This window comes from Ambystoma mexicanum, chromosome 13, assembly GCF_040938575.1.
Source record: "Ambystoma mexicanum isolate Mex_15411 chromosome 13, UKY_AmexF1_1, whole genome shotgun sequence".
Classification (NCBI taxonomy): domain Eukaryota; kingdom Metazoa; phylum Chordata; class Amphibia; order Caudata; family Ambystomatidae; genus Ambystoma; species Ambystoma mexicanum.
In genome coordinates, this window is record NC_090938.1 from 737111229 (window position 1) to 737123328 (window position 12100).

The following is a 12100-nucleotide window of genomic DNA, read 5'->3' on the forward strand; positions in this document are numbered from 1 at the left end:
AGGAAAACACAAGTTAGCAAAAGCAAGACTTTGCAGCGCTGCGCATAGCGCTTACTTGCCGCATCATAGCGCTCTTAATGCACCATCATTTACCAGCGGGGCTCAACCAAGCCAGTTCGCAGCGCTGAAGCTCTGCATACCTAAGGGTGAAAAAAGAGACATTTTAAACAAAGAAAGGCATGCAGGACAGCAACAAAACTAAATAACAGCAATAAGACCTACCTGAACAATATCAAATTGGCCAGCGTCAGTGAAGTAACTGGACCGCACTCGCCCATGAAAGACAACGCACCCCTCTAAAGATGGCAGGACCGAGAGCACGCCTAATTCTACCAGAAGGTGAGGAGAGGGCGCCAGAGGGACTGAAAGCATACAGGGGTGGAGGGAGGATACTTACCCCAGTCGGTCAGTCTTGAACACAGTCTCCTGTATTTTCAGGCAGAACCTTCCCTGCTGACCACATCAGGGCAAAGCTGAGAAGCATACCAGCGAGTAACTCGGCTGGGTGGCGTCCCTGTGGATACCAGGTGAGCGTAACAGAACACGAAGCCTACCATAACAAATCCACCTGAGCGCCATGGAGACATCAGAAATTGACCAATTGGCCCAATTACTAGGAGAGCTTCGTGCTGAGGTTCATTCTGCCCGACAAGAGACTAATGCCATCCGGAGAGACCTAGTGTGACCAAAGAACACACTGAAGAGATTAGCAGGCAATACTTGCAATCACAGGCAGGACAGACGCCTCTGCCTGGAAGCAATCCAACGATGCAAAACCCCGCCATACCACCCACTCCGGTACAGATCACGTTACCTGGAACAGTGCCCCTGGCACCACCAGAAAGGTTCTCAGGCGACCCACGGAAGTATGCGGCATTCATCAATCAGTGCCGCCTTCATTTTCTTTGTAGGCCTGGAGCATTTCCAAACGACCAAGCTCCGGTAGCTTTTGTCTTATCATACCTGAGTGGTAGTGCAGCAGATTGGTCGGTGCCATTGGTAACCCATGACGATCCTCTATTACATGACTTTGGGGGGTTCCAGAGAGAAATGGAAAAACATTTTGCTCGCCATACCCAGGAACAAGCAGTAGACAATGAACTCTTCTCCCTCCGACAGGGGAATCAGGACTTGTTAACGTACATTGCTACCTTCAACAGACTGGTTGCCGAAGCTAAGTGGCCAGAAAACAAAAGAACCACGTTATTCCATCGAGGCTTACGAGGCGAATTAAAGGACGTCTTAGCCCAGGTGGTTGATCCACCCAGAGACTCTGCAGAATTCATGAATCTGGTCGTGCAGCTAGACCACCGGTTGCAGGACGGAAAGGCAGACCGGTCTAAGACGGACCCTCGGACCGTGTATGTTCGACCAAGGGAAAACACGCCCTGTGTACCTGGGAATCCTGTAAAACCCATGCAGATTGGAGGGATACGGCCTCCATTAACAAAACAAGAGCGGGACAAAAGACGACAACAACAGCTTTGTTTGTATTGTGGGAAACCAGGACATTTCCTGAAGGACTGTCCTGTAAAACCCCCAAGAAGAACAGTCGGGGCCACAGAGAAGGATGAAGCTAAGGAATCGGCAAACTACCAAGCTCGACAAACGTAGAGGTCAGTTTGTCGAGTGAGAAGAACGAGTTGCTGACCTCGCACTTTGCAATACCAGTGATCTTAATTACCACCAACAGTCGTCAAGAATGCATGCCGTTGAAGCATACATCGATAGCGGAGCAGTTGGAAATTATATTGATTAAGAACTGGCAGCAGAGATGGGGCTTCCTTTGTGTTCTAATCCAACTATGGACAAGGTAACCACCGTGGATGGGACAGAAATCGCTTCCGGACCAGTAACCCAGTGGACAGCCAGGGTAACCTTGCTGTGCCAGGACGGACATCGGGAGTCTATTTCATTCGATCTCATAAAGGCACCTCAGTTCAGGCTAATACTAGGGATGCCATGGTTGGTTGCTCAAAACCCTTTGATAGACTGGCGGGCATGAAAATTAACCTTCCCCGGTGACTGCTCCCCTGCCTGCTATTACCAAGAGGAGAAATCCGACGTCTGTATCCCCATGACTCCCGGAGCAACAGTATCAACTCTGGGAGCAACTAATACCTTGCCAAGTAAATACCATGATTCCCAGGATGATTTCCGAAAAGGACCAAGCCAATACATTGCCACCGCACAGGCCCTATGACTGTCAGATCAACCTTGTTCCTCATGCACAAATCCCTTGCGGCAGGATCTACGCTCTCACAGAACCAGAAAACCTTCATTTGAAATCCTATTTAGACCAGTACCTTGCAAACAGATGTATCTGTCCTTCGAAGTCCCCTGCAGCCAGTCCTTTGTTCTTTGTACCAAAAAAGGAAGGAGACTTCAGAACCTGTATTGACTACCGCGCATTGAACCAGATCACCGTGAAGAACCGCTTCCCCTTGCCACTTATCCCTGAGATGCTAGACCAAGTTAAAGATGCCCAGATTTATACCAAATTGGACCTTCGAGTAGCGTACCACCTGGTCTGAGTCAGAAAAGGAGATGAATGGAAAACCGCCTTCCGTACGAAGTACGGCTTGTTTGAATATCAAGTCATGCCCTTCGGGTTATGCACTACTTGGACAAAACCATCCGGGCAGTGAAGCAACATATCTCGGAACATCGCTCCGGCATCAAGAATCAGATGCCAGACAAACCTTTGCTTGAACACTATGCACTCAAAAAGCACAACAACATGGATTTGAAATGGTTTGTCTTGCAAATGATCTCCCCACAGAAAAGAGGAGGGGACATCAACAAACAATTGATCAAACTTGAACAAATATGTATACCTCGCCTAGACACTGTAAACAAAGGACCTAACCTTACAGTGAAATGGAGTAATTTCCTCGGTACCTGATTAAAGTCTGGCCTGCGACCTTTACTAAGCAACATCCCGGTAGCCGGTCCATCACACTGCAGGTCGGACAACTCTGTCATCGTGTCACACACACAATTTCCTCTGGATTAAGATTGCCCTGCATTGCTGTGGCAAGCACTACAACACCCCAGTGAGAATAGTTCACATTCAATAAACATGAATATCATCCTTACTAGGGTCCATTATACTATTCAAAACTACTATGCCAAGTTGTTGTCCAGTATCCAAAGCTAATTTCGATTTGGTTCACCTTTGGTGTGCCATTTCGAGGTCGTGTGCTGGAATTTGTGCTGGTTTCCCACCAGGTGGTACCAAATTTGTAATATCAACCGGTCGACCATGGTTAATGTGATATATAACATGTGCTACCCCCAGGGGCTGTAATATCACCAATGTTAATTTGAATGTACACATTTAGGTCAAATTACCATTTTGAATTTGAATGGACATAGTTATGCCGTCCCTTTGCCTGTGCCAACATAGTTGGGTTTTGGCGACCATGCAACTACCAAACTGTAATGTTAACCTTTTGTCATATATTCTGTGGCATTGTGCATTTTCTGTGGACCATTATGAATTTGAATACATACAGTCATGCTTCTTTTTGATTGTTTGTGACAACATGTTTGTTTTGATTGAGCTCAGAAATTAGATCAGAGGAAACTGATTTATAAACAAAGTATCAAAAGGAATTTTATTGAACCTGATACATTATTTAAATAAATGAATTAATCATGATTTAATCAGCACTCAACAAGTTATTCACATTGCAGGGGAACTAGCTATTAAGAACATTTCATACAATTGACAATAAATAATACACTCATTCGTCCACAGACATTCACCATACATACAACAATCTATAAAAGTACTACCCAAAAACTTATGTGGTAGAACCTGACACACAACATTGTCACTTTTATTTTGGAAAAGTGCATTCAATGTACAAGACCAATCCAATTATATCCTATATGGTCTACTCCTGGAGTGGATCAATACGATGTATAACATGATCACATCCCCAATTTCTCTCTCAACCAGTTTCGACGTATGAGGATCACTTAGAACATCTTCATCAGGAAAATACAATTAGACTAGAAAGAGAAACATACAATGTATGTGTGAATCCCTATCTCTGAATTAACACATCAACCACTGACATGGACCGTCCAAAAATGGGCATGCCCCCACCATTTAAGAACGATTTAAACTTTATTAAGACCAAGAAAAACCACTAAAAAGAGGTGCAGCCCAGGAAACAACCATTCAATGAGGTGTACCGCTTATTTCCTATGGCGTCAGACAGGAAGTGCTACCATAAAAACACTGGTGCCCTGGGGTGCAATGAGAGAGTAAGCCAGAGTGAAACTAAAGAGCTGGCATGCAGTAATAAGAGTAGCCGGAAAAGTGGCCAGCACTTCACAAACCCTCATTGACTGCCCAAGTGCATAAGGGAAAGGGAAAAGGGGCCATCGCTGACTTGGTGACTGGGTATCAAAGATATAACTTCCCATTTTGGTGAGAGCTTGTAAGGCATAGGCGGGCCCAGAACAGGAATCACAGTTTCTTCAAAAGAGGGGGTTGCAAATTATATATATGTATATATAAAGTGCTCACAACCTCCATAGCATATATTAGAGCTTAAGTCACTGGCTATAAGGAAGAAACTCGCCACGCTGTAGGTTCAGCACTCGTCGCCCCACGACTGGATGGAAATTCGATGTTAGGGCCACTTATGCATCGTCCGTGCACACAAAAAATGGAAGTGCGCCAACTTTTACAGCCGTATCTATGTGTCGGGACTGAGATTGAGGGAAACAATCAATTAGTTATGTCTCCATGTCAATTATACAGTAGCAACAGAGCATCCAAACATTCAACTAGTCCCCGTCCGCTAGACAGCACAGAGCCAAAGTAGGTAGAAAGAGGCTCGCTGTATATACAAGGTCGATTGCGGCATTTAAACAAACAAGAAAGGAGCCGTGGAAGTGGAAGGAGCGAGACGAATTAGCAGCCCCAATCATGCAAGGCATTTTTCTGCCAAAGAAACGTACTGCATATCGCACATGTATTGGGAGTACTGCGGAAGCCCGACCGACAGTCACCGACCGACTAAATAGTCCCAGGAGCTCCCGCGGGATGCCATAACACTTCTCTGATGTACAAAGAAGCGTTGCGTAAATACGGAAGCCCAATGCTTTTCAAGCTGACTCCGGAGGGGCCAATAAAGTAGCACGTCGCTGCATGTCACGAGACCAGTCACGTGATATGAGACGACTCGGGCAGCGGCTGGTACTCAATCCATGCATCGTCATTGATGGCCTGATTGAATAATGTCATAAATACAATGCGACCATCAAGCTTGTATCTATCCTGATATTTATGGTGCAATGTATGCTGGAATACACAATTAGTGCAAACTAATAAGAGCTGATATCTAGTAAACAAGGAGATACACATGCCACTCGCGTGTAAAACAAAAAAGTTTCCCAAGTCTCATAAAAGAGAGGGAGAGACAGATAATACATAATCACTGTCATAAATTAGAGAGGGCTTAAATATTTGAATTCCAGGGTTCCAATGTATTTAGCCCTTTAGTTAATGTTTTAAGATTAAAGGTCCATAGCTGTTCCTTATATGCCAGATTGTTTATCATTTGTACAGCATTGGATGCCCTTATTTTAAAATAAGGGCATCCAATGGCGTACAAATCAGCTCTGATTAGTTTGCCCTAATTGTGTATTCCGATGTACAGGAGCTTTTGGGAAGGTGTCATATGGGACTTCTTGTGATTGAGGGAGAAGCCCACTCTGTGAAGAGAGTGGCAGGTGACGTTGAGATGATCCAGGACTTGTTCGGGAGAACACACCATGATCAGCCAATCGTCCGGGTAGGGGTAGACCTGAATCCCCCCTCTCCTGAGATTCGCTGCCACTACTGCCATCAGTTTGGTGAAAACCCTTAGGGCGGAGGTCAGCCCGAATGGCAGAACTCGAAATTGATAATGAGAACCTCAGGTAATTTCTGTGCATGAGCTGGATTAGCACACGAAAATAAGCATCCTGAAGGTCCAATAACACCAACCAATCCTGTAGTTGGAGGGCCGAAGGATCTGAGAAAGTGTGACCATCTTGAACTTGTCCTTCCTGAGGAACTTGTTCAAGTATCTCAAGTCCACGATGGGTCCCAGTCATCTGTCCTTTTTGGGTATCAAAAAATAAGGGAGTACCATCCTGTGTTCTTCTCCACTACAGGTACTGGTTCTATAGCACCTTTCTCTAGCATGGTTAACATTTCTTGCACAAGGAGCAGATCTGGAATCCTCAAAGAGCGGTTCCCCGGTGGATTGTTCTGAGGTCTCTTTATAAAAGAAAGTCAGTACCCGTGGGCTACAGTTTCCAGAGCCCAAGCATCCGAAGTAATGTCTCGCCATTCTTCCAGATGCTGAGAACTGTGACCCCACACTGGTGAACTGTGACTGAAGACCTCAAAGTGGTTTTGCTGCGGCTGATGCAGAGGCCAATGATAAGGAGGCTGCTGCTTGAGCTGGCTTTGCACCTCTACCTCGTCCACCATGAGGAAATCTTCCCTGGCCTCTGAATGGTCATTCCTCTCGCCCTTCCAACTGAGGAATAGTAACGAAAGGATCTACCCCTCCAAGGTTGCCCACTAGGACAAAAAGGCTGAGGTTACCTAATAGCAGCACCTAAAGATTTAGCTGCCTCCAACTTCTCAAGGCTCTCATCAGCCTTGTTGCCAAAAAGGTGACACCCGTCAAAAGGCATGTTGAGAAGTCTAGATTGCACATCAGGTGCAAAACCCGCCTTTCTCAACCACGCCAATCTGCGTGTAACGGTGCTGGTAACGATGGATCTGCTAATGCAATCCATTGAATCCAAACCTGATTGAAAATACTCGCACATGGCCTCTTTGCCGTCTCTAATAATTGCTAAGAAGCTGTCTCTTTCATCCCCTTCCGGAGTGGGCTCTGCTGCCTTGGAAATACAATACCATAGAGTATACAAACACTTTGCAAGGGCACAAGTGGAGTTGGCAGATCTTAGTGCCCTGCTCCCTGCAGAAAATACTTTCCTCTCCCATCCATCTACATGTTTGTTGTCCCTATCAGGAGGGATGGTAGGTTACACCGCTTGCTTTGAAGTAGCAGTAGCTGCCTACACCACCAGACTCTCTAGAGTGGGGTATTTTGACAGGTAGTCAGGGAGGGTCACTACTGGAAGGGCAGTATTTTTTAGTCAAGTTCTTATCAACTGCCGTGTTAGTCTCTGAGTCTCCCAATTCCTAGCCACCCTTTTCTGCAAGGCCATATGGAAAGGCAAAATAGAATCAGATTTTTGACCTTTGTCCAAAATATCAGTGAGGTCGTCCTGCTCATAAGGCAATATAGGCCTACTCCAACCCATGTATTCCACCACCGTTGACATGAGCTGTCTGTAGGATGCATCCACATGCTCCCCAGCCTCTGGATTTCCAAATTTAAGTTTGGGCGAGGTATCAACCCCACTTGCTCTTTGCAAGTTGTCACACAGGTCCTTCATTCTGGACTCTTCAGAAATAAAACATTGGGAGTACCGTACTGTAAGCCAAATGGGGCTTCATCATCCTCAGACCGCTCCTCTTCTTTAAAAATCAAAGTAAGAGATTTAAAGAAATCCCTTTCAGGAAGTGGAGCATATATTTTGTCTGGTTTTGCAAAAATTGGCTTCGACATGGTCGAAGTTGTTGACGCTTTCTTTATCGGCGCCGATTTAGGAGGGGGGCTCGGCACTGATGGTTCAGCTGGCAAATATGGTGCAGCAGGTGTCGAAGGCTTCCGTGTCGAGGGCTTGACTGGTGTCGATGGCACCGCCAGCGTCAAAGGTGTCGATGGCGTTGTCGACCTCTACTTTTCCTTGTGTCTCGTATGATCCTTCGATGTAACATCGGATCGAGGCCTCGAAGGCTCACAATGTGGATCAGGCCTTTTTCCCATGCTCGAGGGCGCACAGGATTTCGGAAGAGACCTTTCCTTTCCAGCTTCTTTTGAAGGCTCAGTAGGAGCATGGCTTTTTTGTTTCTCAAAAATCTTTAGCATTTCAGCCCTGAAGGCTTTGCACGTGGCAGAGTGGACTTCTTAGTAGGGCAAGCAACCCTATCGGTGCCTTCTCTTTAACTTCTTTGAAGACGAAGAAGAGTGGTGTGAGCCCCTCCTTGACCTTGATCGCTTGGCCTTCTTCCTCCGAGGAGAGTCGCCTCACGACTCGTCGGTCGAAGGTTTTGCGCATCGGGTAGGAGATTTTTAGGGATTTTTCCTACCTTCAGCTTCCCCTTCTATTCCCTCAAGGCTTTTCCAGTCATGGACTGGCATTTCGAACAGTCGGATGTGTCGTGGTCTGCTGCGAGGCACCACAAACCGATACAGTGCGGGTCAGTGAGTGTCATTTCTGACCCGAATCCTGACACTTCTTGAAACCAGTCGTCGGAGTCCATGATGAAGACATTATCGAGGAGTTGTAACAAAGACGTCGCAAGATGAGGCGCGATGAATTTTGCTCAAAGCTATCGCTGTCGCAGAAAAACAGAACTGAAGCCAACTGGCCGCTGCGCGTGCTATATATGCCTTCGATGACATCATCCTCGACTGAGGCCTTCAAGGGACTTTGACTCGACGCCACCGACGCACAGCGGCCTCTGCTGAAAAAGAAATTCGGAAGCTGGATAACAAGTGTCAAAGATGAGGAATACGTGGGAGGACACCATCCATTCGAAAGTGCTGTTTAGAACCGCCCTTACTCGACCTGGGGAAAAGGCACATTAGTGATGCCCTACATATATGCAAGCCTACCATTGCCCAGAGACAGGGTAAGGAAATTGCCATATTTCTAGGAGCAGTGTGGCAATTAAAAACTACTGAATGCTGAGCACTTTAGTTCTTATCACTTACTAAGTGTATCTGATGATTTGGGCATCTGAGAAGCAGTTTAAACTGTAATTGTAGCTATTAAAGAAACTATGTTGTTATATCATGCTGATTATGTTATATATATACACACACACACACACGTGAACTTTATGACCTTATTGCACTGTGGCTTTACTTGCATACTGCATATATAATGTGATGTGATGCTTTTAGGACCGCAAATCTAATAAGGCTTACTTGCTTAAAAAAAGAATGCGGTGGTCTGCAGACTATCCCATTTAATCCCCCACCCCATGTCCCCCACCGCTGCTGCTGGGTGTGCACAATGCAAAGAATAAGCAGACTTTGGGGGAAAAACCCAGAATACATAGGGGGGACTGAGTCCGAGGTGTGGACAGAGTATCTCACAAACCCATGAGTTATGGCCTGTGAACCAGTGTAAGGGAGTAGATAGGCTGGCTGAGGAGGCATTGATTATTGACTGTGAACCAGCCTAGGAGAGTAGCTAGGAAGACAGAGGAAGAATTCATTAAGAACAGTGAACCAGTCTATCTGAGTAGGTAGGTCGACTGGGGGCACATGCATTAGGAAGCCAGAGGAAGCATTCACTATGGACTGTGAACTAGCCCGGGGGAGAAGCTAAACAGACCAGCAAATCCTTCATTATGGATTATGAGTAGCTAGACAGACTGAGGAAGCATTCATTATGGACTGTAAAGCTATCTAGGGTAGTAGGTAGGGAGAATGGAAAGGCATTCGTTTTGGAATGTACACCGACCTAAGTAGAAGCTAGGCAGGATGGGAAAGCATTCTTTTCAGAGTGAAAACCAGCTAGGGCAGCAGATTGACTGACTCGGGAGACTTTCTTTCTTGGGCTTAAAAAACCTACAGGAGACTGAGGATGGATTCTCTGCGGACAGTGAACGGTATTGCCCTCAAAATGTCGTAAATGAATGCCGAATGCACGTTTTCTGTGCATTCGCCATAGTTGATCATGCCAAATCCCAAAATGCCGACCTAGGTGAACTGAGGTTGCGGGGGTGTCCACCGCTCTCCTAGTTCGGTATTATGTGCTGCAGGCAGGGGTGTTGCTAGGTATGGAAAAGATCAGGGGCTAAGCTAATGTTGGGACTGGCGGGATTCAGGGCTAGCTATATTCTTTTGGTTGTAGCCCCTGAACATCTATCCGGGGCTACAACCAAAAGACCCTCGTAGCCCCCTGCCTAGTAGCGCCTCTGGCTGCAGGGGTGTCCCCTGCATACATTAAAATGGAGGTGGGGGCAAAACAACAAAAACCTAAGAGCTCAAGTTACAACAAGCGATCAAGTCGGATTCGCAATGTTGCAACTCAAGCTTTTCGGATTCGTTTTTTTAACGTGCATCCCAGTGAACCTGTCTAGAGGAGCAGCTGGGCAGACTGAAAAAGTATAATTCTTGCAATGTGCAGAGTAAGCAAAAACACTGATATGTGGGGCACCTTTTGATGATGATAATGTGCGGATTCTTGCAGGCGACACTTCGCAGTCATTTGGAGCGCCTGAACAGTGAGCTGGAGGACCTGCAGAAGTGGGCCGCTGAAGAAAGCAGCACTGCGTCAGAGCTGGAGGTGAGAGGAATACTGCTCTGGTTTCTTCTCCCTTGGCCCTTTTGGGAGGGGGGCTGTTTTGCTGCTAGGGGATGTCTCTCTTCATGAGTTTGCGACACCTATAAGCCAAAACTATTGTCCTTGAAATAAGAGCTTTAGAGTGGAGATGAGAATGAAGGATGAGAATGAGCACTTTTAATGCTTTCAAATGGAGATGACATATGAGGATGAATACACAGTCTCTAGGTGTTGTTTGGTTATGTCTTCACCCATTTGTAGGTGAAACCTATGTGAATTTCTACCCATTTCCACGCATTCCCGCCCAAAATGACACCCTTTTTTGCACTCTTTCCTTGCATTGTTATTATGGGTAGAATGTGGCAGCCATTTTTACTTCCAAAATGGCGGCCGCTATATGCTAATGTTTTTTAAAAGATGTTTTACTTGGTTTTTGCTTTAACAAAATATGTACTGTTGTTTGTAAGTTATGTAATGATTTTTGTATTTATTATAGGAACATTTTAAAGCCACTTAACATTATAAACCAGCATGGCTATGTTGTTATTGAACATGTCCATTTACTTATTTGGAGTGTTAGTCTAGTTTTTTTTGTGAATGAGGAGCTTCTTTCTGTAAGTATTGTGATGTAAGTGTTGGGATATACATATATGTCTTATTATATAATACTTGTTGTGATTTGTTCAAAGTTATATTCAGAAAGTGTAAGTGTTCATACTATACTTTGGTGCCTGTGCATTATCTATCCAAGCCATTGTGATGCAATGCATTCTAGTCAGAGTGTTATGCTTGGAAAACATTCTGTTTAGTTTCAGTTGGTGCAGAGCTGGAGGAAGTGCCTGCTGTCACAGACAGATACTTAATAAAGTATCAATGTTCATATATATAGTCTGGACATTAATTCTTAACATTGGCGACGAGGATCCTTTGAACCTTCGGTGCGACGGCCCTGGCGTTTCGTGTTCCTATGTATCCCTAATTCCATGCGGCCGTGACAGCAGGCAGAAGAAGTAAGCGCCGCCTTGGACATAGGAAGCCACGAGACAACGCACCCACTTCAAGCAGGTCAGGCGTATGGTGTGCAGCCTGTGTGAGAAAAGGTGCCCCTTTTTAAAAAAAAAAAAAAAAAAGAGCGCAGGCACCAGAGAGCCCCCAAGCGTTGTGTGAACGGAGAGGAGCGCGAGCGCTGGCGCGAGCTGAAAGCAGCTCGCGAGTGGAGCGCGAGTCTGCCCGTGAAGAGCGAGCGGGCGCGAGCGCTGACGCGAGCTGAAAGCAGCTCGCGAGTGGAGCGCGAGCCTGCCCGTGAACAGTGGATGCTGTCTCAGTCTGCGCGACCTCGCGCGAGCAGTAAACAGCTCGCGAGTAAAGAGCGAGCACCGCCTTAGCCCACGCGCACAGTCGGCAAACGGCTGGGCGGGCGTTGTCACTCGGGAGAGTGAAGACAGTCACGAGCTCTGTGCCCGCAGCTTAATCTCAGTATCAGCCAGTAATTACAGTGAAGGAACAACACTTTGTGCAAATCTTTCCCCGCATCATGCCAGTTTCTGGTGTTGTACAGTGACAAGGTTTCAGGAACAACAATTTGAATGAACTTTTGCATGTGATGCCTCATACAAGTGATCTGTATGGTTTTTAGGTCAATCAAATA

The 12100-nt window shown here is 46.1% G+C and overlaps 1 protein-coding gene across 1 annotated transcript in view; it reads left to right on the forward strand.

Moving 5' to 3' along the window:
• The window catches only part of LOC138521861 (E3 ubiquitin-protein ligase TRIM39-like), a 159100-nt gene that overhangs the window by 14248 nt on the left and 132752 nt on the right, over positions 1–12100 (forward strand). The window contains exon 2 of the mRNA XM_069635007.1: positions 10360–10455. Coding sequence (XP_069491108.1) covers positions 10360–10455 — 96 coding nt within the window. The remainder of the gene's footprint in view (positions 1–10359; positions 10456–12100) is intronic.